The 21835-nt window shown below is 45.3% G+C and overlaps 1 protein-coding gene across 3 annotated transcripts in view; it reads left to right on the top strand.

Annotated features, from left to right (window-relative positions):
• The window catches only part of SLC6A8 (solute carrier family 6 member 8), a 158170-nt gene that overhangs the window by 34639 nt on the left and 101696 nt on the right, over positions 1-21835 (top strand). For 2 of the 3 annotated variants that reach the window (XR_014225526.1, XM_082264519.1), the window contains exon 1: positions 7073-7404. The exons of the other annotated variant lie outside the window; for it this stretch is intronic. Coding sequence is in view for 1 of the 2 variants with exons in the window: in XM_082264519.1 (XP_082120645.1) it covers positions 7128-7404 (277 nt within the window). In the remaining variant the exon portion in view is untranslated. Of the gene's footprint in view, positions 1-7072; positions 7405-21835 lie in introns of those variants that run through there. 3 annotated transcript variants of the gene reach the window in all.

The raw sequence follows: 21835 nt of genomic DNA on the forward strand, positions 1-21835 counted from the left end.
CTGTTCTTATGCTGGAAACACATGACAGTGATTGTCAGCAGTTTTGAAAAATGCTGTTTTGAATGCAAAAAGGGCAAACAATTTAAACTGACCTTCCACCAATGGGTGTCATCGATTCAGAGTTTTGATGGAAACCGTCAGTGGTAGGTCACATTGGTTCATTTGATCATTTTTCCAATGCAAAGCTTATTGAAATGAGTTGAAATTGCCCGAACTTTGTCCTGTGTGTATCACATTCCCATTGCTCTATCACACTTAGCACAAGTCTACCAGTCACGTCTGACTAATTGAAAACAATGCACTCTCTATATGTGGTTGGAATTTCATCTCAGCAGCTGTTGACCCTAAGAGACAGCTAGCGAATGAGAAAAGTCAATTTATGGAATCCGGTAAAGGAAAAATGAAACGGCAAGTGTGAAAGTTCCATGAAAAATCATACATTTTAACCACTTAAGGACCGCCCACTGCAGTTTCACTGCGGCAGTGCAGCCCTCCTGCGCAAACCGACGTAGGTATACGTCGGTCGCGCGCCTGCAGCTAGGGGGCACGCTCCCACCCCCACTCATCAGCGGGGACTCCGATGCACGGGGGCAGGTCGCTCTGATTGCCGCCAGCCATCCGCGATCGCTCCCCGCTGAGAGAGAAGGACGGCCAGCTATTTTAAACACAGCAGACCGTTCTTCTCCCTGGAATGATCACAGAGCGCCTGTGATCCTGCTATATAGGATCACAGGTCTCTGTGGTCATTTCACAATCCCATCCCCAATACAGGTAGAATCACTCCCCTAAGCTTACATTTAACCCCCCTTATCACCCACTGTGTTAACCCGTTCCCTGCCAGTGTCATTATTACAGTAACAGTGCATATTTTTATTGTTCAATAGTTTTTATTAAAGATTTTACAAAATAACATATAAAAGTAAGAAGTTGGAACAGCCAACAAGCCAAATAAAAAGGGTACGGCAACATTGTACAAACATGTCAATCACGTTCAAGAGTGTCCCATACATAACAGTGCATATTTTTAGCACTGATTACTGTAGTAATGTCACTGGTCCCCCCAAAAGTGTCAAAAATGTCAGTTAGGGGTCCGATCTGTCCGCTGCAATGTCGCAGTCCCGCTAAAAATCGCAGATCGCCACCATTACTAGTAAAAAAAAAAAAAAAAACAATAAAAATGACATAAATCTTTCCCTTAGTTAGTAAATGCGATAACTTTTGAGCAAACCAATCAAAATACGCTTATTGCAATTTTTTTCCCCCTAAAAAATATGTAGCAGAAAACAAATTGGTCTAAAAAGTTAAAGAATTTAGATTTTTACATTTTTTGGAGGGAATGTTAAATAGCAGAAAGTGAAAATATTGTTTTTTTTTTTGTTTTCAGAATTGTTGCTCTTTCTTTGTTTAAAAAAACAAAGAAATCACAGAGGTGATCAAATACCACCAAAAGAAAGCTCTGTTTGTGGGGAAAAAAGAACATCAATTTTATTTGGGTACAGCGTCGCACGACCGCGCAATTGTTAGTTAAAATAACGCAGTGCCGAATCGCAAAAAATGGCCTGGTCATTAAGGGGGAAAATCCTTCCGGTCCAGAACTGGTTAATAACAGCCCAAAATCTGTGCTCGTGTTATGCCACTAGTATACTACACTGTGCTGCCACGTTAAAGAGTATCTAAAGCCAAATACCGTATATACTTGAGTATAAGCCGAGATTTTCAGCATGTTTTTTCATGCTGAAAATGCCCCCCTCGGCTTATACTCGAGTCACTGTCTTTTTAAAAATGGCGCTGACGTGTCACCGCACATGTGCCGCATGCCCGGAAATAGCCGAACGTGTACGGGCTTTCCCGAGCATCGGCGGCGCATTCGCGGTGACGTATTGGCTCTGGGCGGCGCGATTTTTAAATCGAAGGCGCTTCACCGAAAGGTAAGTGAGACTCCTCCGCAGCCCCTGCATTTCCTCATGCAGTGCTGCGGGCATGGTACAGGACATTCTCCTGTACCATGCCCGCAGCACTTCATCTCCTGTGCCATGCCTGTACATACTGTGCAATGCCTGTACCTACTGTGCCAGACCTATACCATCACCTGTGCTATGCCTATACCATCTCCTGTACCATGACCTGTGCAATGCTTGTACCATGACCTGTGCTATGCCTGTACCATGACCTGTGCCATGCCTATGCCATGCCTGTACCATGCCTGTGCCTTGCCTGTACCATGCCTATACCATCACCTGTGCCATGCCTGTACCATGCCTGTACCATGACCTGTGCCATGCCTGTACCATCACCTGTGCCATGACCTGTGCCATGCCCTTACCATGACCTGTGCCATGCCTGTACCATGACCTGTGCCATGCCTGTACCATCACCTGTGCCATGCCTGTACCATGCCTGTACCATGACCTGTGCCATGCCTGTACCATGACCTGTGCCATGCCTGTACCATCACCTGTGCCATGCCTGTACCATCACCTGTGCCATGACCTGTGCCATGCCCTTACCATGACCTGTGCCATGCCTGTACCATCACCTGTGTCATGCCTGTACCATCACCTGTGCCATGCCTGTACCATGACCTGTGCCATGACCTGTGCCATGCCTGTACCATGACCTGTGCCATGCCTGTACCATCACCTGTTCCATGACCTGTGCCATGCCCTTACCATGACCTGCGCCATTTCCTGTACCATCACCTGTGCCATGCCCTTACCATGACCTGTACCATGCCTATACCATGACCTGCACCATTTCCTGTACCATGACCTGTGCCATGCCCTTACCATGACCTGTACCATGCCTATACCATGACCTGCGCCATTTTCTGTACCATGCCCGCAGCCCCTGTTTTGTGTCTCGTGGTGGTCCAGTTGGGTCCGGTAGCTGCTGCATTTCCCACCCTAGGTTTTTACTCGAGTCAATACGTTTTCCCACTTTTCTGTGGTAAAATTAGTGGCCTCGGCTTATATTCGGGTTGACTTATACTCGAGTATATACGGTACCAAAAATCAATATATTGCTGCTTATCAGCCCTTACATGTGGTAGCTGCATTAGCTTTCTTTTTATCACCTGGTGATCCTGCCAGTAACACATTTCTTGCCCTAGGGTGGCTGTAATGTACTAGGACATCAAAACAGGACTGCAACCCCCCTCCTTCTTTATAAATAGATGGGGTAGGGGGGGTTCTGTAGTCCTCATAGATAACTATGAACAATGTAACTGATAAGAATGCAGCATGGGCAGAAAGCACAGGAAGTGTTCAGCTCACAAGATTACTGGGAGGATCAACAGATCAAACAGATGAAGCTCATTGTTAGGGATCTTTTCATCTAACATTCGTTGCACGAATGTCAGAAGCATTCATGCAAGCAGAGCAAAATGTCTGTATTTTTCATAAGACATTAACGCTTGTATCATCAGCTCCATCTAGTGGCCAAAATGCGGTATTATACATTTTGGCTTCCAACTTTAAAGAGATTCTGGCACCAATATAAAACATTGCAGGGGAAAGCACAGACAAATCAAAAGTTTACTTGCACCCTAGCCCAGAATTTCTCTGTGGCTGAAAGCAGAAATCCAGACAAAAATGACAGGATAAAAATGAAAAGTCCATTAAAAAAGCTAAATAACAAAAACGGACTTTGCTGCAATATTCACCTTCAGTTCAGAGATGTCCCTTGCAGTACTTTCTTCTGGCACTAGATGTCCTTAGTCTAATGGCCAGCATGTTTCAACCAACTCCTGCCTAGCACAGCTCATCCTACTATCAGCATGCCCCTTATCAGCACATGTCCGGATTTGCTTGAAATATATATAGCAAAACAAAACACAAAAAGAATAACCCATTAAAAGATAAAAAAACAAGCAAAAATAACCTTCAATCAAAAGATTTCCCCTGCAGTGCCTGATCCTAGATGTCCTCAATCTGTCCTCTAGCCTGCATCATCCAGCTCACTTCCTCTGAGCCCAGGTCATCCCGGACGCACCCCCAACTCGTGACTGGACAGTGAAAGAGAAGCAGCACAGTGATGAGCTCATCTCTCTGTCACTCTGCTCTCTCGTTCTAACAGCATGACTTGATTGGCTCCTTGTGCTGCTTCTTTCTTTTACACTCCAGCCCTGTTGTACAGGGACTGCAAGGGAAGCAGCACAGTGATAGGCTCACCATTCTGTCACTCTGTTTTCTCCACCAATCAGCATGCTCCTTGTCAGCACATGACCTGATTGGCTCATTGTGCTGCTTCCTCTCACACTCCAGCTCTGTTGTGGAGAGACTGCAAGTGAAGCAGCACGGTGATGGGCTCACTGTTCTATCACACTGTTCTCTCCTCCAGTCAGCATGCTCCTTGTCAGCACATGACCCAGTTGGGGTGCTTCTTCCTCGCACACTCCAGCCCTGCTGTACAGGGACTGCAAAAGAAGCAGCACAGTGATAGGCTCATCTCTTACTTTGCTCTCTCCTCCTATCAGCATGACCTGATTGGCTCCTCATGCTGCTGCTTCCTCTTACACTCCGGCCATGCTGTACAGGGACTGCAAAAGAAGCAGCACAGTGATAGGCTCAGATTTCTGCCACTCTGCTCTGTCCTCCTATCAGCAAAACCTAAATAGCACATTGTGATGTCTCTTTTTCTTGCACTCCTGCTCTGTTGCACAAGGACTACAAGAGAAGCAGCACAGCAATGAGCTCATCTCTCTGCCACTTTGCCCTTTTTACCCTATCAGCATGCTCCTTGTCGGCACATCTCCTGATTGGCTCCTTGTGCTGCTTCTCTTACACTCAAGCCCTGCTGTACTAGGACTGAAAGAAAAGCAGCACAGTGATGGGCTCATCACTGTCACTCCGTCACTGTCTGTTTCTATCAGCAGGACTTGATTGGCTCCTTGTGCTGCTTCTTCTTTTATATTCCAGCCCTGCTGTACAGGGGCTGCAAGTGAGGCAGCTCTGTCACTCTGTTCTCTCCTCCAATCAGCATGCTCCATGTCAGTACATGACCTGATTGGCTCCTCGTGCTGCTTCTTCTTTTATAGTCCAGTCCTGCTGTACAGGGGCTGCAAGTGAGGCAGTACAATGAAGGACTCAGCCCTGTCACTCTGTTCTCTCCTCCAATCAGCATGCTCCGTGTCATCACATGACCTGATTGGCTCCTTGTGCTTCTTTTTCCTCTCACACTGCAACCCTACTGTACAGGGACTGCAAGTGAAGCAATGGGCTCACCTCTCTGTCACTCTGTTCTCTCCTCCTATCAGAATGACCTGATTGGCTCAGTGTGCTGCTTCTTTCTTTTACACTCCAGCCCTGCTGTACAGGGACTGCAAGTGAAGCAGCAAAGCTATGGTCTCGCCTTTCTGTGACTCTGTTCTCTCCTCCTATCAGAATGACCTGATTGCCTCGGTGCACTGCTTATTTCTTTTACACTCCAGCCCTGCGCGCCTCTCTGTGACTCTGTTCTCTCCTCCTATCAGAATGACCTGATTGGCTCAGTGTGCTGCTTCTTTCCTTTACACTCCAGCCCTGCTGTACAGGGACTGCAAGTGAAGCAGCACAGTGATGGGCTCAGCCTTCTGTCACTCTGTTCTCTCCTCCTATCAGAATGGCCCGATTGGCTCAGCGTGCTGCTTCTTTCTTTTACACCCCAGCCCTGCTGTACAGGGGACTGCAAGTGAAGCAGCACAGTGATGGGCTTAGCTTTCTATCACTCTGTTCTCTCCTCCAATCAGCATGCTTCCTTGTCAGCACATGACCTAAATGTCTCCTTGTGCTGCTTCTTCCTCTCACACTCCAGCCCTGCTGTACAGGGACTGCAAGAGGCTGATACCTAGGGCCGTGGCAAGGGGTGGGCAGGAGGGACGGTTGCCCTGGGCGCAATGGTTTATTGCAGGGATGGGGGGGTGCCTTGACCCTAAACCTAAGGGAAGGAGGGGGTTTGCCCTGGGCACAATGGTTTATTGCAGGGATGGGGGGGGCGCCTTGACCCTAAACCTAAGGGAAGGAGGGGGTTTGCCCTGGGTGCAATGGTTTATTGCAGGGATGGGGGGGTGCCTTGACCCTAAACCTAAGGGAAGGAGGGGGTTTGCCCTGGGCGCTGGATGACCTTGAATGCATCTGCTGATATATTAATGATGACAGAGCTGCATTGCGTTGCCCTTGAATGAGCCAAGCCTCTCTGTCTCTGCTAACAGGGCTTGCATGCAGTGGGGAGAATCCCGGAAGCCAGTTTGCACGTACACAGTGTCAGCAAGTTACGCTTTCCTGCAGCCGATGCATTACCCCCCCACCCCCCCCCACCCCCTTCTTTGCATCCTCGCATTTACTTTCTAAAAATAGTGCCCATGTGAGGGCTTCCTCCTTATGTCAATGACAGTGGCATACGAAAGCAGAGAGGATTTACTCAGCTGTCTGAATGGATTGAATGGGCAGGACTGCGCAGAAAGAGGCGTGGATGAGCAGCATAGCAGAAGCATTGAATTGCATTGAAAGGGAGAGAAGCTAGAGAGAGGCAGAGAAGCTGATGAAGAAGGAATAGGCACAAGGCAGAGCAGAGGGAGGGCGAAGGAGGAGGAGTGCAGCTCAGTGACTTCATCCAGGCTCTGCTTTTTAAGCCTCAGGGTAGAGAAGTGCACGCTTTAGAGATCCTTCGCTGCACGACTGCCATTCAGCTGATAGCGGACTCGACTACCCTGCCCGCGTTTTGCCTCGCTTACGGGGGGCTTTGGCATCTCCCTCATCCCCCGAAATTTCCTTCCTCTTCGACATCCACCGCTGTAACCCATGAGATACTTTCGGCTTACCTTTAAGTGCTTTGTGGACGGTTTCTGACTCCCCCCCACCCCTTCCACACCCCCTGTGTTTCTCATTTCCTTAAAACATTTTTTTTTTTTTTTTTTTTTTTTTTTACAAATTTTTTTTTTTAACTGTTTGCCAAACCGGTGCATCATTTTTATTTTTTTATAATTCTGCTGCAGATTTTTTGTAAAAAGTATTATTTAATATTTAATATTAAGAAGGTTCTCTGGTCCAGAAGCAGGTGCTAGTGGAAGAAAAGGGGGGGGTAGAAGTCAGGTGTGGGGTGCGCTGATCCTTTTTTTCCCGGAAGAAGGCCGAGTACCGGCAGTTTAAGTGATGGAGAAGAAGAGATTGTCCTTGGACAACGGCAGCTATAAAGTGAACCTGGAGGAGAAAAATGGACAGCTCATACCGAGCGGGAATGGACATTCGGACTTGTGTTGCAATGGATCCATCAAAGCGGGGATCATCTACCCCCCGAACTCCAGGACATCAGTTCCCGAGAGAGAAACTTGGACTCGGCAGATGGATTTTATCATGTCGTGTGTGGGCTTCGCTGTTGGACTCGGAAATGTTTGGAGATTCCCCTACCTGTGCTACAAAAATGGAGGAGGTGGGTAACGTTGTAGGCTTTTAGAGAGCCCTTTTGGTAGCAAATGGTAGGCCTTCTACATATCCACTAAGGAAGTATTTTGGAGGCTTCCCAGTTTTCTAATTGAAAAAGTCTGCTTTACGATGCCTATATTGCTGATATGATTGCATTGCATAGTCCTCCCATAGGGCCTTCCTCAATACTTACATTATTGGCTCTCTTCACCCACATCTTTTCATTCGCAACAAGTCTACCCTGTCCATACACATGGCTACATTTCGAAATTTGTGCTTACCCAGCTTACCACCATTATCTCCTTTGTAATTACCTGGCCATCTTATCAATCTATGTCAATCATTTGTGAAACCAGCCTACCCTGTCCTTACACGTCCACATCTAGTAACGTAAGAACGAGTCTGTCCTGACCTTACCCATGACTTTGATTCATGCTTTCACGCCTAATTTCCAAACCCTTGCACTTCCAGGTTCACACCTTCAGACATAGTCAATCCTGCCTTTATTTATTAACATGTACCAGTAAGCGTGCCTTTACCAAGGTCTTTAAGTCCCAAGTCAAGATAACAATCTTCTGTAAATGTATCTACAGTCTTTTCCTGGGTCTGCAGTCATCTTGAGTTAGTATAAGTTCGATAGTTAATATATTTCCAACAACAAACCTGCACATTGGTCCATGTTTGTCATTTGTCGTAGCAGGTGCACCTTACTTTTGGCTTTTGGTGGTTGATCCACCTTTTCACCACCCTTGACCACCCACCTAAAGCATGACGAGATGTCCACTCTAGTCTGTTCACACTGCAGTGGCGGCTTGGCAGTACGGCAAGTTTAACTTAGCAGGGTCAGGGGGACCTGGCATGGTCATTGGTCAAGGGATGCCACAGCTGTGTGCCAAATGCAAATGAAAAAAAAAAAAAACAGATACTCAGGCACCTATCTACAGAATATAATGGTAGCCACTCGGGTCTGTTCACACTACAGTGGCTGCTTGGCAGCATGGCAAGTTCCACTCAACATGGTCAAGGGGACCTGGCATGGTCAATGATGGCCACTCTGGTCTGTTCACACTAGAGTAGCTGCTTGGCAGCATGGCAAGTTCCACTCATCATGGTCAAGGGGACCTGGCATGGTCAATGTTGGCCACTCGGGTCTGTTCACACTACAGTAGCTGCTTGGCAGCATGGCAAGTTCAACTCAACATGGTCAAGGGAACCTGGCATGGTCAATGATGGCCACTCGGGTCTGTTTAAATTGCAGTGACTGCTTGGCAGTTCAGAAAGTTTAACTCAACATGGTCAAGGGGACCTGACATGGTAAGTGGTAGCCACTCAGGTCTGTTCACATTGCACATTGGCATGCTCATTGGTCAAGAAGATGCCATAGCTGTGTACCAAATGCTTGGCCAAATACATTTCAATGCAAAAATTTTCCTTTGAATTGACAAAAAAAAAATAGACACTCAGGCACCCATCTACAGCATGACGTGGTGGCCACTCAGGTCTGTTCATACTGCAGTGGCTGCTTGGCAGTAGGGCAAGTTTAACTCGACATGGTCAAGGGGACCTGGCATGGTCAATGATGGCCACTCAGGTCTGTTTAAATTGTAGTGGCTGCTTGGCAGTTCGGCAAGTTTAACTCAACATGGTCAAGGGGACCTGGCATGGTCATTGGTCAAGAAGATGCCACGACTGTGTGCCAAATGCTTGGCCAAATACATTTTAATGCAAAAATTCCCCTTTGAATTGACAAAAAAAAAAATAGACACTCAGGCACCCATCTACAGCATGACGTGGTGGCCACTCGGGTCTGTTCATACTGCAGAGGCTGCTTGGCAGTAGGGCAAGTTTAACTCAACATGGTCAAGGGGACCTGACATGGTCAATAATGGCCACTCAGGTCTGTTTAAATTGTAGTGTCTGCTTGGCAGTGCGGCAAAGGTTAACTCGCCATGGTCAAGGGTACCTGACATAGTCAATGGTCAGTGGTGGCCACTCAGGTCTGTTCACATTGCATGGGCTTGGCAGTGTGACAAGTTTAACTCAGCACGGTCAAGGGGACCTGGCATGGTCAATGGGACCATGCCACAACTGTGTGCCAAATGCTTGGCAAAATGCATTTCAAAGCAAAATTTTCCCTTGGAATTGCAAAAAAAAAAAAACAGGCATTCAGGAGGAGAAAGTATCACCTCTTGAACACCTCCAAACTGTGTTTCGAACGATTCTGAAAAGCGATCTACCGCAGAAGGATCTAAACTGCTATTACCCGCCCAATTTTCAGCTTAGAGCAGGTAATTATCCTTTAAAGATCAACAAAGCTAGAGGTCAAGGACAAATTAAACACTCAGTTAGGATTGGCATGGCCCAAAAATAGAACTCTTGTTGATTACTTATAGGGAATCTCTGATTCCAGTAAATACATAACAATGCACCTTTGTTGGTTCCCAGAAAAGTTCTGCCGAGTCTGTACTGATGGGCACCCTGAGGCTATGCTAGGCTTTGTAGCGTATAAACACATTTGTTTCATTGCTTTACTTTTGCCTGGTGTGGGTCATCTCCCTGTATCCAATGGACTTTTTTTGGGTAATACAGTAATCCCCCGCTCCATCGCGGTTCAGTTTTTGAGGTCCCGGTAATTCTCGTTTTTTTTTGTAATGTTATTTTACTATATAAATCATTAAAAATGAAATATTTTTGTGTTTTCCATAGCTCTTGTTCTGTCTCTCAGTATCTTTTATGTGTTTAAATGAGTTTCTATTGTTTTAAAAGTGTGTTTAAAGACCTTAAAATGCTTTTACACGTACAGTGACAGTAAAATAAACATGCCTACAATGCATTTTAATAGGGTTTTTCTATTTCGCGGAATTTCACTTTTCGCGGCTGGGTCCGGAACGTAACCCCCGCAATGGAGGGGGGTTTACTGTATTTCATTTTTCAAAGCAGCAGCTAGTCTAATTTCTATATGGTATGATATTTTTATAAATCTTCATATGCATTAGCTCTTTACGATGTACTGCCTAGAGCAGCGGCGACATTGCAATGCATTATAAGATGAGATCAATTACATTTTTAGTATTCGATTGTACTGTTGGCTTTGTACATGCTAAATTTCCATCCTGCGTTATAGGCTTGGACTTCTTTCATTACCCTTGCAGATGATGAATTTTCAAAAATTGGTTTTTGAATGGTCAAATGCTGTTCCTGTTAATATAAGCCAATGCTGGAATTTTTCCAACGTCCTGCAAAACAAATGTTGGGATTCTTAGCTAACTTGTCATATTTAACTCAATCGGGTGTTCAAGATCCGACGTTGTTGAAGAGGAAGCCATGTGCAATATACGTACATTTTTTTTAATTGCCCAAAATTCATAATTGTGCAAAAGATCAATCTGTGCAAACTGACCCCAAATCTTTGCTGCCAAACATTTTTTGCAGATAAGAATAACTCATTTTTTCACCATTGTAGTTGTGTTCTACTTTTTAAATCAATATTGTATTGTTCCTAGTCTTGCTAATATTTGGCTTGAAAAGAGATGTCAATGACCGTGCAAACTCCATTTTCAAAAATTTGCATATTGTAGCAAGCTTAATGCAGGAGCCTTATGAAAAATGTATACCTAACATTACTTCCAGCCCCACATGATGTCCTTCCTTAAAAGGGGAGGTCGGTCCACTATAAAAAGCAGCAGTGGAGCTGGTCATCGCTAGATTGGATGTGCTCACGGGACGGATTTGGCCTCCTGGTATGCCAGGGGTTAAAATGCTAGTCTAACCGAGTAGGCTTCTCTAGTTTCTTGGACACGGCTTTGAGCTCCCAAATTTCAGGACTCTGCGTTATATCACCATGTCCAGAGGTATTCATATCAGCCAGCAGCTGGACGTAATACAAGAAACAAATAACTGTGCCTGATCGCTCGCCTTCCATTGGGAAGTGGGGGTTGTTGATATTCATGTAATAGTTATATAAGAGAGCCTAGAACCATGAAATGATTATTGTATGTGGGCACACAGTTGGTTCTGTTGGGTATTTTTGCACAACTGTTCCCCAAAGAAGGAGTTCTGGGGTGTCTTGCTGTTTTTCTCACTCTTTTTTCTGAAGACATTAACCCTCACATTCAGGCAGTCTTAGCCTTAATATTTGCAATAGGATTTTAATATAAAAATCCCTTGTTTAGGTCAGGTGCACCCTGCAATTTTTTTTAACCCGTCCCCAACAACTAAAGCTCACCAGTAGAATTTTACCTGAAAATGTCATTTTTGGAATAATCGTTCACTTTTTTGTAGCGTTACCCTTGTAGGGGCTGCTGTAATAGCTGGTTCTTCCCAAATAGTACAGAGGCTGCCTGTCCCCACAGGCACCAGTCCATGCACACCAGCTTAGTCTAAGGGATGTCTTTGTGATAAATATTGCTTAAAGAACTTTAAACGGAAGAGGGGTCAGGGTCAGTACTCACAAGTCCCCAGGACAACTGCACACCTTCTTGCTTCCTCCGGGCATGGTCCAGTGAAGGAGAAAATCTTTCTCCAGACCCAATACCTACAGTGAAGCCCCAAAGCCAGCTCCTCAGAAAGATCACTTCAAGCCCTCAGCTTTGCCACAGCTGAGGTCTCATAGAACAGCTACACAGTCCACAGGCTGCCTCATAGAGGCAATAGCCCCTGAGGCTTTGAGACCCTCTTTGCCGAGAAAAGAACAATCTTCCCAGGGTTTCATTTATCTCCTCCCCAGCCACCTTCTGGACACTCCTTTCCAGGGATTAGCTAGGCCATGATAACTATTCAGGCTGGTCATTTGAATCTCCCTCTCTATGTTCTGGAAGCTTCTTCCAGAGCAAGGCAGGAGCAAACAAACCTGTGAAACCCTGAACAGAACAGAACAGAACAAACAATCACTGCTCCCTTGACTTCAGAAAGAGACAAAAACAAAATTTGCCTAGCAACCTATGCAAGGAGGTTGCTACATTTGTATTGGTTAATGGGGTCAAGTTGACAATAAGGTTAACCATAGAGCTGAGAAAATTCGAAGGCGCAGGTTGTAAAAATGTTTCTAGGCTGAATGAATTTCTAATTCTGACAAGACTTGGTACAAATGCTTGAAAATCAGTGTATGGCCATCTTATGTGCCAAGTTACCCTTTTTTAGTGCAACGAAACCCTCACTATCGCTCAACTGATCTTAAATTTAGGAATCGTAAATGGTAGAAGGCAACCTAGCATGGCCCCAAAGACAGCACAGGGTAAGATCTGTGATGGAGCCTTGGAGGAGGTGTCCTCTAAATCTTTGCTTTGAATATGTACCCAAAGGCTATGTAAAACCGGCTGCACTGTGATTCAGTAGGAAGGGTAAAAGACAATGCCTTCAAAACTTTAAGATCTAACCACCAATATATATTCACTGTAACCTGCCACACCATATCCATTGAGCTTTCTGCACACCACTGCATATGTGTGGTGCAAACAGGGCACATATGAAACAACCAATTTCATGCTATATATGTGGGGTGGTGTGCTGAAAAACGCAGCTCAACTGACATGGGGTGAACAAGCCCTAACCATTTTTTTTTTACTGAACAAAATTTTCACAGGATTCATGGCTGTTTATGTCTGATGGATTTTCGCTGACCCCATTTTTGTGATGGTGTGGTCATGTCATAGCCTCATCTGTATTAGACTCTATATCAGGGATCCTCAAACTACGGCCCTCCAGCTGTTGCGGAACTACACATCCCATGAGGCATTGTAAAGCTCTTACATTCACAGACATGACTAGGCATGATGGGAATTGTAGTTCCTGAACAACTGGAGGGCCATAGTTTCAATACCCCTGCTCTATATCCTATGGTGATGTGGCCTTTGACAGCGGGGCCTAAGATACTTTAGGCCATATGAATGATGGGTACATTTTCTATGTGTGGTCGGGATGTCCTGGTCTGTGGAAGCCACTACAGACCCACTCATCATTTTTTCCCTACGCTTGCTTGACTTTCTACAGTAGGTTAATGGTTGGGTTGGGTTGGGCTGGACTGGGTTGGGTTGGGTTGGGCTGGACTGGGTTGGGTTGGATTGGGCTGGGTTGGGTTGGGTTGGGCTGGGTTGTGTTGGGTTGGATTGGGCTGGGTTGGGTTGGGTTGGGCTGGGTTGAGCTTGGACTGTTATGTTGCTACAGCGGTTACTGGAACATAACAGAAAGTGAAAGTAAGTTTCTGCAAAGTGTGTTGAAATCCCTTTCCCCCCTATTCTTGCTTTGATTACAAGACTTTTACATTTTACATTTCTAATCACTTTATGTCCAGTGACATAATCATTTAGTATTAGTTGACTGGCTCAGAGTGGGATTTGAAAACATTATTTTTCTGCTTGCATCACTCAATTTTCAAATATGTCAAACAAAACCAAACAATAATTCCCAGCTCAACTCACCGACCAGCCTGCAAACTACCAAATTGTCTTGTCTAACAGTTTGTGTTAAAACCAGGGGTTTGGCTTGCAGATATTTGCAAATACATGTGTACGCTGCAGAGCCACTTCATTGCACCCCAGTATTATCTGCAGTCCTAATTTTTAAGAGCTCCTTAACGGATAATACTGGGGTGCCATGAAATGGCTCTGCAGCTTACACATGTATTTGCAAATGTTCAAACTAAACCCCTGTTTTTAACACGAACAGTTAGACAGGACAATTCGGTTGGGTAATGGATGGTCGGTGAGTTGCGTAGGGAGTTTTCTTTGGTTTTGTTTGAAATGCGTTGCCCTTCTATGTGCTCTCTGCTGTGAAGGCCAATTTTCATATATGCAAAAAAAATTGTAGATGAAAGACACACCCCCATATGGCAATGCTCAAAAAGTTAATCAAACCCACTAGTACTTTTATATCTTCTAATTAGGCAGCTGGGAATCTGGATATTTCCTGCACCCTGCTAGACAGTACTGGAGGGGGATGGGAGGAACTGAGCAGGGATTTTACAAAATTTCTCTATGGTCCGTCAGATAAAGCAATGTACTGTCAATTTGAATTGCTGTGGGTGGAGCGTGGCTATTCAATTAGAGCGCTATCAATGGTGCCAGTGGCAAGAGCAGCAATGCTGCAGTGATTCCACTGTAGAAGCAAAAGAGTTGCCACCCTATCAAAGGAAGTGCCTATCCAACGGTTCTACTGACAGGATCAACAGGTATTTACAAAATATTCTGGGTGGAGCATAGAAAAACAAAGAGCCTGGTTTTCCTTTTATGGGCAGCCTATATCACATATATGATTTTATAGCTTCACCATATTTTTACATTAGGTCAGGGGTGTAACTACAGGGGTTGCAGGGGATGCAATTGCAAGGGGGCCCCATGTTCCAGGGGGCGTGTCTGGCTCCCCTGTACATTTGGATAGGAGGGACAGTGGGGGCAGCATGTAGAGAAATATCTGTCCTCCTTTTTCCTCCTGTAGCAGCAGGAGGAAAATGGAGGAGATTGGTTCCTCTGTATTCTGCCCCCGCCACTCCTCCTATCCAGTTCACTTGTGTTCTGCTGTCTCTGGGCCCCTGTGTGCTCCCGTGGTCCCCCCCACTGTGCTCCCTCTCCTCTCCCGTTGGGCTGTTGCAGGCGATGTATCACAATAGAGAACCAGGAAGGGGTCGGTAAATATGTAATTTACCAGCTCCTTCCTTTTCTGAATGGACAGAGTCATAGTCCGTAACATTGTAAAAAAAAAATAAAATAAAATGATAAAAAATAATACAATTAAAATACCAAAAAATAAAAACTTCTGACACCAGTGGGTGAACTTCCAGGATTGCAAAGGCCACACTTGCAACCAGGCCCTGGCATTCCACCAGCGTGGGGAGGCCCCAAGATGGCAGGAAGGGGGCCCACTGCAGAACTTGTGAAAGGGTCCCACTGCAGGACTGTAATAAAGGGCTCCGCAAGGAGAGTAAAGGGCCCAAGGATCAGTGGGAAGAGCCCCAGACTGCCAGGGGTCCAGGGGGCCCTTCAAGGTTTCTAGCAACGGGACCCTGAAGGTTCTAGTTACGCCTCTGTTTTAGGTCCTTTGTAGATGCTGGAAATGGAATCCACTTGATAGGTTCCTAAATCCCTGAGGGATTCGATTGATGAGATCCCTGTGCCTGGTTCCTGTGTTTGCCCACCAACTGTGACTGGTTTAAGGGATTTTATGGCACTTTTCCACTGCAAGTACCGGCTCGGCTCCACTTGGCCCTGCTTGGCTCGGTTTGGTTTTCCACTGCACGGTACGGTGTTGAAACGGTTCGGTACGGTTTGTTTTTCCACTAATGTAAAGTGGGTGGGATAACAACGATTCTCTGACCAATCAGTGGCTAGTAGTGACAAACAGTCAAGGCTGCATGCAAAGGATTGTGGGATATGATATCGGTATGGCCCTCTTGGAACCACAACCGGGAGGGTACTGTTTAAAGCGAGCCGTACCGTTCGGTTCCATGTAGTGGAAAAGCGCCGCCGTACCAAACCGTTCCAACACCGTACCATGCGGTACCATGCAGTGGAAAAGCGCAAAAGCGAGCCGAACCGTTAGCTTCCATGCAGTGGAAAAGCGCCATTATTCTCCCTATTAAGGAGTATGTAAGCCTCTGTGCATGTTTAGAGGATTATGGAAGTACCATCATCCTAAATTAAGTATTAGGGAAAAATAACTAGGGGTGACCTCTACAGAACCCCCAGTAGGAAGACTCTTTCGGTAACCAATTAATAAACGATCATACTCAAAATAAACATTTTATTTATAATCATAAATACTAATTTTGTTAAAAACCACAAATGGACAACTGTGGTAAAACAGCAATTCATGATAACCTCAACAGACGGTAAATTATACTTCTCCCTATTGATGGGGAATGTAACAGAAGGAACAGGGAAATGTAAAAGTGGCCAGGAACACCAAAAACTCCCAGGTGGACTAGAGCCATGGCAAGGAGATCCCACCACTGGAGATTTCCAGCCCACCAGGGTCGCATGACGCCCAAAAAAGATACAAGAGCTTCTTTGGGGCGTCATGCGACCCGCGATTTTGTTTGCGCGATGTTACCGCGATTCTGCAACATCGCACAGCGTTTGGGGTGCCATTGCAAATCAACGGCAACGCACAGGCGCCCCGCGATTTGCAATGATTTCTGGATCGCGGGCAGAATCGCGGTGATTCTGCCCGTGATCCGCTACGCCAACATGTGAACGTAGCCTTAAAGGTCAATAAAACTAAGCAATTAGTGGGGTAATAGCATTTTGGTTCCAAACGTGGGACTGTCCCTTCAAATAAAGGACACGTAAGAGTTACAGAATGTCTTGCAATACTTTGTTCAAAGTTTACTGCAGGTTTGTTGCTAAGTGTTGTAAGTCAGACACACTAACACCATGTTAATGAATTACTTTCTATGCATTTCGTGGTTGCCTGCCCATTATAAAGCTATTAGATAGCTTACAGGTCTGTTCCTTTTTAGATCTGTGTATATTTTCCAATACCTGTATAGGGCCCATGAAACGTGCCTTCTTTTCGCACACATATTCAGGTATACAACTTCAAAGAGCAAACAGATAAGTTAATATTTAACCATTGCTTCTTATAACTTGGACATTACTTAGCATAAAAACAGACACTTCTGTGTTCTAAGTCACCTTGGGTGGCAACTGTGGGGATATTAATACCCAACTGAACATTTAGTTTAAACCAGTTTAATATACGCTATACCAAAAGCACTTTAATGGTATCCCAGTCTTAATCTGTAGGGTTCAATATTCAGTTGGCCCACCCTTTGCAGCTATAACAGCTTCGACTCTTCAGGGAAGGCTGTCCACAAGATTTAGGAGTGTCTATGGGAATGTTTGACCATTCTTCCAGAAGCATATTTGTGAGGTCAGGCGCAGATGTGGGACAAGAAGGCCTGGCTTGCAGTCTCCGCTCTAATTGATCCCAAAGGTGTTCTATCGGATTGAGGTCAGGACTCTGTGCAGGCCAGTCAAGTTCCTCCACCCCAAACTCGCTCATCCATTTCTTTATGGACCTTGCTCTGTGCACTGGTGTGCAGTCATGTTGGAACAGGAAGTTAGGAGCATGAAGTTGTCCAAAATGTCTTGTCTCGGTATTCTGACACATTAATGCCCTGTACACACGTTCCGTTTATCGTACGACAAAACTCGCTTTCAACCTGGTTTTACGATAATCTGATCGTTAGTACACAGCTTTCGAGAGCCGATCACGACAGTTGGTCCAACAAAATCCGAAGGGACAAACAAGAAAACTTCTGTCGTACAACATCTTCTCGAACGATAATCGTTTCGTCAGTACAGTATTTGTACGCTAAAAGTCGATCGACAAATACCACGCATGATCGGAAACAGTAAAATAATCCGCAGGGGTCAGACGTATATACATCACTTCCGTTACGTAGCTATGAAAAATACACTTGGTCAGTGAATCGTACGAAGAAAGTCGGATGGTTTGTACGCAGAGTTGCTTTCGATTTTAGTAACATACAACAATTACGAAACCTTAGTGGTACGATTATCGTACGATAATCGTAACGTGTGTACGGGGCATAAGAGTTCCCTTTGCTGGAACTAAGGGACTAAGCCCAATCCCTGGAAAAAAAGCCCCACACCATAATCCCCCCTCCACCAAATGATCTGGACCAGTGCACAAAGCAAGGTCCATAAAGACATGGTGCGTTAACAATTGTGTTAACAAGCAATTGAACAGGTGTACCTAATAAAGTAGCTGGTGATTGTGCAACCAGATGGTAACCCTAAAGTCCTAGTTGTGTCTTCCTAGACTATATGCGAATGCAGCCTACAGAACAATCGGTCTACATAACAGCCATGCATTTGGTGTCACTGAGAGAAAGTGATGGGACACAGATGACAATGAAAAATTAAACTCGCTAACCTTTCACTGGTCTATCAAAAGAAAAAAATTCTTGATAGAATATGAGTTTATGAGCCCCGAGCCGGCCAAAAGCGACTGCAATGATGTTTTGCAAATTGACTCCTGGCAGAAATCCCGCACAGTAAAAATGCTGTAACTGAGATAGACAAGAACATGTGCTTTCCTTACTCAAGGAGCTTAAAGTAGCATCTGCCACTATGTGAAGCCAGCAACGAAGCTACTTCCAGACCTTCATTGGTGGATGCACAATCCGGCCGCTGAATGTTCTGAGATTAACTATTTTTCACATCAAATGCCTTGATGCCCAAGGCATGTTAGGTTATTACTTGGCACACTGTTCATAACAGGCTGAATAATACATAGAAATATGAAAACTATATTTAAAAAAAAAAAAAAAATTCTAATTTTAAATTAATTTTTTTTAACACTAAACTTGCAGGGCTTTTTTCAGCTGGAAGGTGGTGGAACTCAGTTCCACCACCTCTGGTACATATCCTCTGCTCCCTGCTCACCACTATTACTTGTAAACACAGAAGTCCGGCTTTAGTGTTTACAGGTGACAGCTTGTCTCCCACAGATCTGATCCCCTGAGAGGCTCCCTCTTATTGCAGGATGGGGACAAGGGAGATGCAGATGCCCAGGGTACACTCCAGATGCCAACATCCCCACTGGTTGATTTCCCTGTAAGAGAGAGAGGTGGAGCAACTATACAGCGTGTGGGGAGATACAAGAGACAGCTTGGTGCTTGGTAGCTTCTACTCCCCTTTTACACTGAATCCGGCTTTGAAATTGTGCGACTTCACTTAACAGTGCGGCTTCAGATGCGACTTGGCTGACATCTGTGCGACTTCATGCACAGTTGTCTATGTGAGCTGCACCTGAAGTCGCTAAAAATAATGCAGGAACTACTTTTTCAAATCAGTGCGGCACTGCAAATCGGTGTCTCACCGATTTGAACAGTTCCTTTGCCGACAATAGGGTGCGACTTGTCAGGTCCAAATTGCATGACAAGTCGCACCAGTGTGACCTGGGGCTTAAGGAGCGGGGAGGAGAAGAAAAGTGGTAGCAGTGGAGAGGGGGGTGCATGCAGAGGTCAGAGCTGAAGAAGGGTGAAAGAGAGGTATGGGTGGGGGAGGCAGAGGTAAGCAGCTGTTGAAGAAGGCTGAACTCTGCACTCTGTGTGCAGCGCACCCCTGAACTCTGCGCGCTGCATGCATCGCACCCCTGAACTCTGCACGCTGTATGCAGTGCACCCCTGATTTCTGCATGCTGTATGCAGCGCACCCCTGAACTCTGCACTCTGTATGCAGCGCACCCCTGAACTCTGCACTCTGTATGCAGCGCACTCCTGAACTCTACACTCTGTATGCAGCGCACTCCTGAACTCTGCACTCTGTATGCAGCGCACTCCTGAACTCTGCACTCTGTATGCAGCACACTCCTGAACTCTGCACTCTGTATGCAGCGCACTCCTGAACTCTGCACTCTGTATGCAGCGCACTCCTGAACTCTGTACTCTGTATGCAGCGCACTCCTGAACTCTGCACTATGTACATAATGCACCCCTGAACTCTGCACGTAGCACACCATTAAACTCTGCACTTTGTGCGTGATGCAATCTTGATATTTAATGCCCCTTTAAGACCCTCCTACTGTTAGTGAAATGTAGCCACACCCACTATTTTATGCGGTTTGCAGGGTGTGTGTGGGGGGGAGGGTGTAGAGGGGTTGTCTGAGAAAAAAAAAGCCCTGTATAATTGTATTTGACTATTACAGTATTAAACAGATGGCACTGCAGTGTCAGTGCGGTGTGGCAGTGTTTATTTGGAGGGTGAAGGATTTTTTTAATGAAGCCCTAGGCCTGCATGGCATCACTATGTCATACTTGATATAGTGGTTACATGATTGAAATTTCCGTGTGTTCTGTTTCAAATGCTGCTATATGCCATTTGTAGCCAAAAACAATAAAAATAGTACCAATCAACTGCCCCCCCCCCCCCCAAGTCGTATCAGCATATGGTGCAAGACAGGATCAGTTTGTCTGGTTTTCAGTAGACTTCAACAAAATGGTGTGCGTCTGCAAACTGACACTGATTTCCAGTTGCCGGAGTGTGAATGAAATGGGTAAAAGATGGCTTCAGCTCCTGTTGGAGTACTCCTCCAATGCGTTTCGTCCTTTTCAGGCATAACTCTCCTTTCAAGCGTCTATCCCTCTTTTGAAACCAAATCCCTCTGCCACTCTTTTTTTCCGCAGTTGTCCCTACACAGGTCAATATTCAAAAAGTGGTTGTGGGTTTAACCAATCATTTTGCTTTGGGGGAGGGCACCCTTTGGCATCCTTGCTTTAGGCGTTGGAGGACCTTGTCCCGGCTCTGACTAGTGGGGTCTAGTCATACAGTTACAAGTGTGTGTTTAGTGTCTCATTGAACTTTGTCTTTATTTGCTTTCATATTAAGAGTTTAAAAGCTCGCAGATGATCTCTACGTGTCTTCCGAGTGTCTGCAGTGTGTCTTCCTTTACCTTGAGTCATCTTTATGCTTTATAGTGTGTAGTAAAGAGATTTTATTATCATATATTATGTGCATTATGGGCATGTTTAAGTCAGTGCAGGTTCATTTAACCACCTCAGGCAGATTTACCCCCCCCCCTTCATGACCAGGCCATTTTTTGTGATACAGCACTGCGTTACTTTAATTGACAACTGTGCTCTCATGCGACGCTGTACCCAATTAAAATGTATTTAATTTTTTTCCCACAAATAGAGCTTTCTTTTGGTGGTATTTACTTGTACTGCTTCTCCCTATCACACTGCATCATTCAACTCACTTCCTCTTAGCCCAGGTCATCCTGGGTCCACCCCCAGTCTGTGACTGGACAGTGAAATAAGAAGCAGCACATTGACAAACTCACCTCTATGTCACTCTGCTCTCTCCTGCTATCAGCGTGTTTCTTGTTAGCACATGAACCTATTGGCTCTTTGTACTGCTTCTCCCCCTCACACTGCAGCTCTGCTGTACAGGGACTGCTAGAGGCTGATACCAAGTCACATTTAGGTTCTTTATTTTAAAATCTACATTTAATGATGTGTTGATGATTCCAGAGCTGCGTTAACCTGTGTCATTCATATCTGCCTGGAGGTCAGCTTTATGGCATATAGTGCAATAATAACTTAAAATATGTGCTTATAGACTATACTGCTCCTTAAATAATCTCATTATGGCCCTATTTATTATCCATGGGACTTGGGAGCAGTATAAGAAAAGCCATATCTTCCCCTAGAAATACACACATCTCTAGAGGCTAAAAATACTCCTTTTCCATTCATCGCTCTTCGCTGGTGTTTAGGTATTTCACACCCATACAGAGCCTCCAGTCCATCCATCTCTTCACATCTCCGGCTACTAGGCCTCCTCTGTGTGTTTCCACATTACTAAGAGTGTTTATGTCAGCGTCTGACACATAGCATTCCCCTGGGAATCTCAACGGCATTACCAACCGGCTAACTAGTAAAACATGCCAAGCAAATGGTGGAGAATCGGCTCTTT

Source organism: Pelophylax lessonae (genome assembly GCF_965119305.1).
Source record: "Pelophylax lessonae genome assembly, chromosome: 7".
In the NCBI taxonomy this organism is placed as follows: Eukaryota; Metazoa; Chordata; class Amphibia; order Anura; family Ranidae; genus Pelophylax; species Pelophylax lessonae.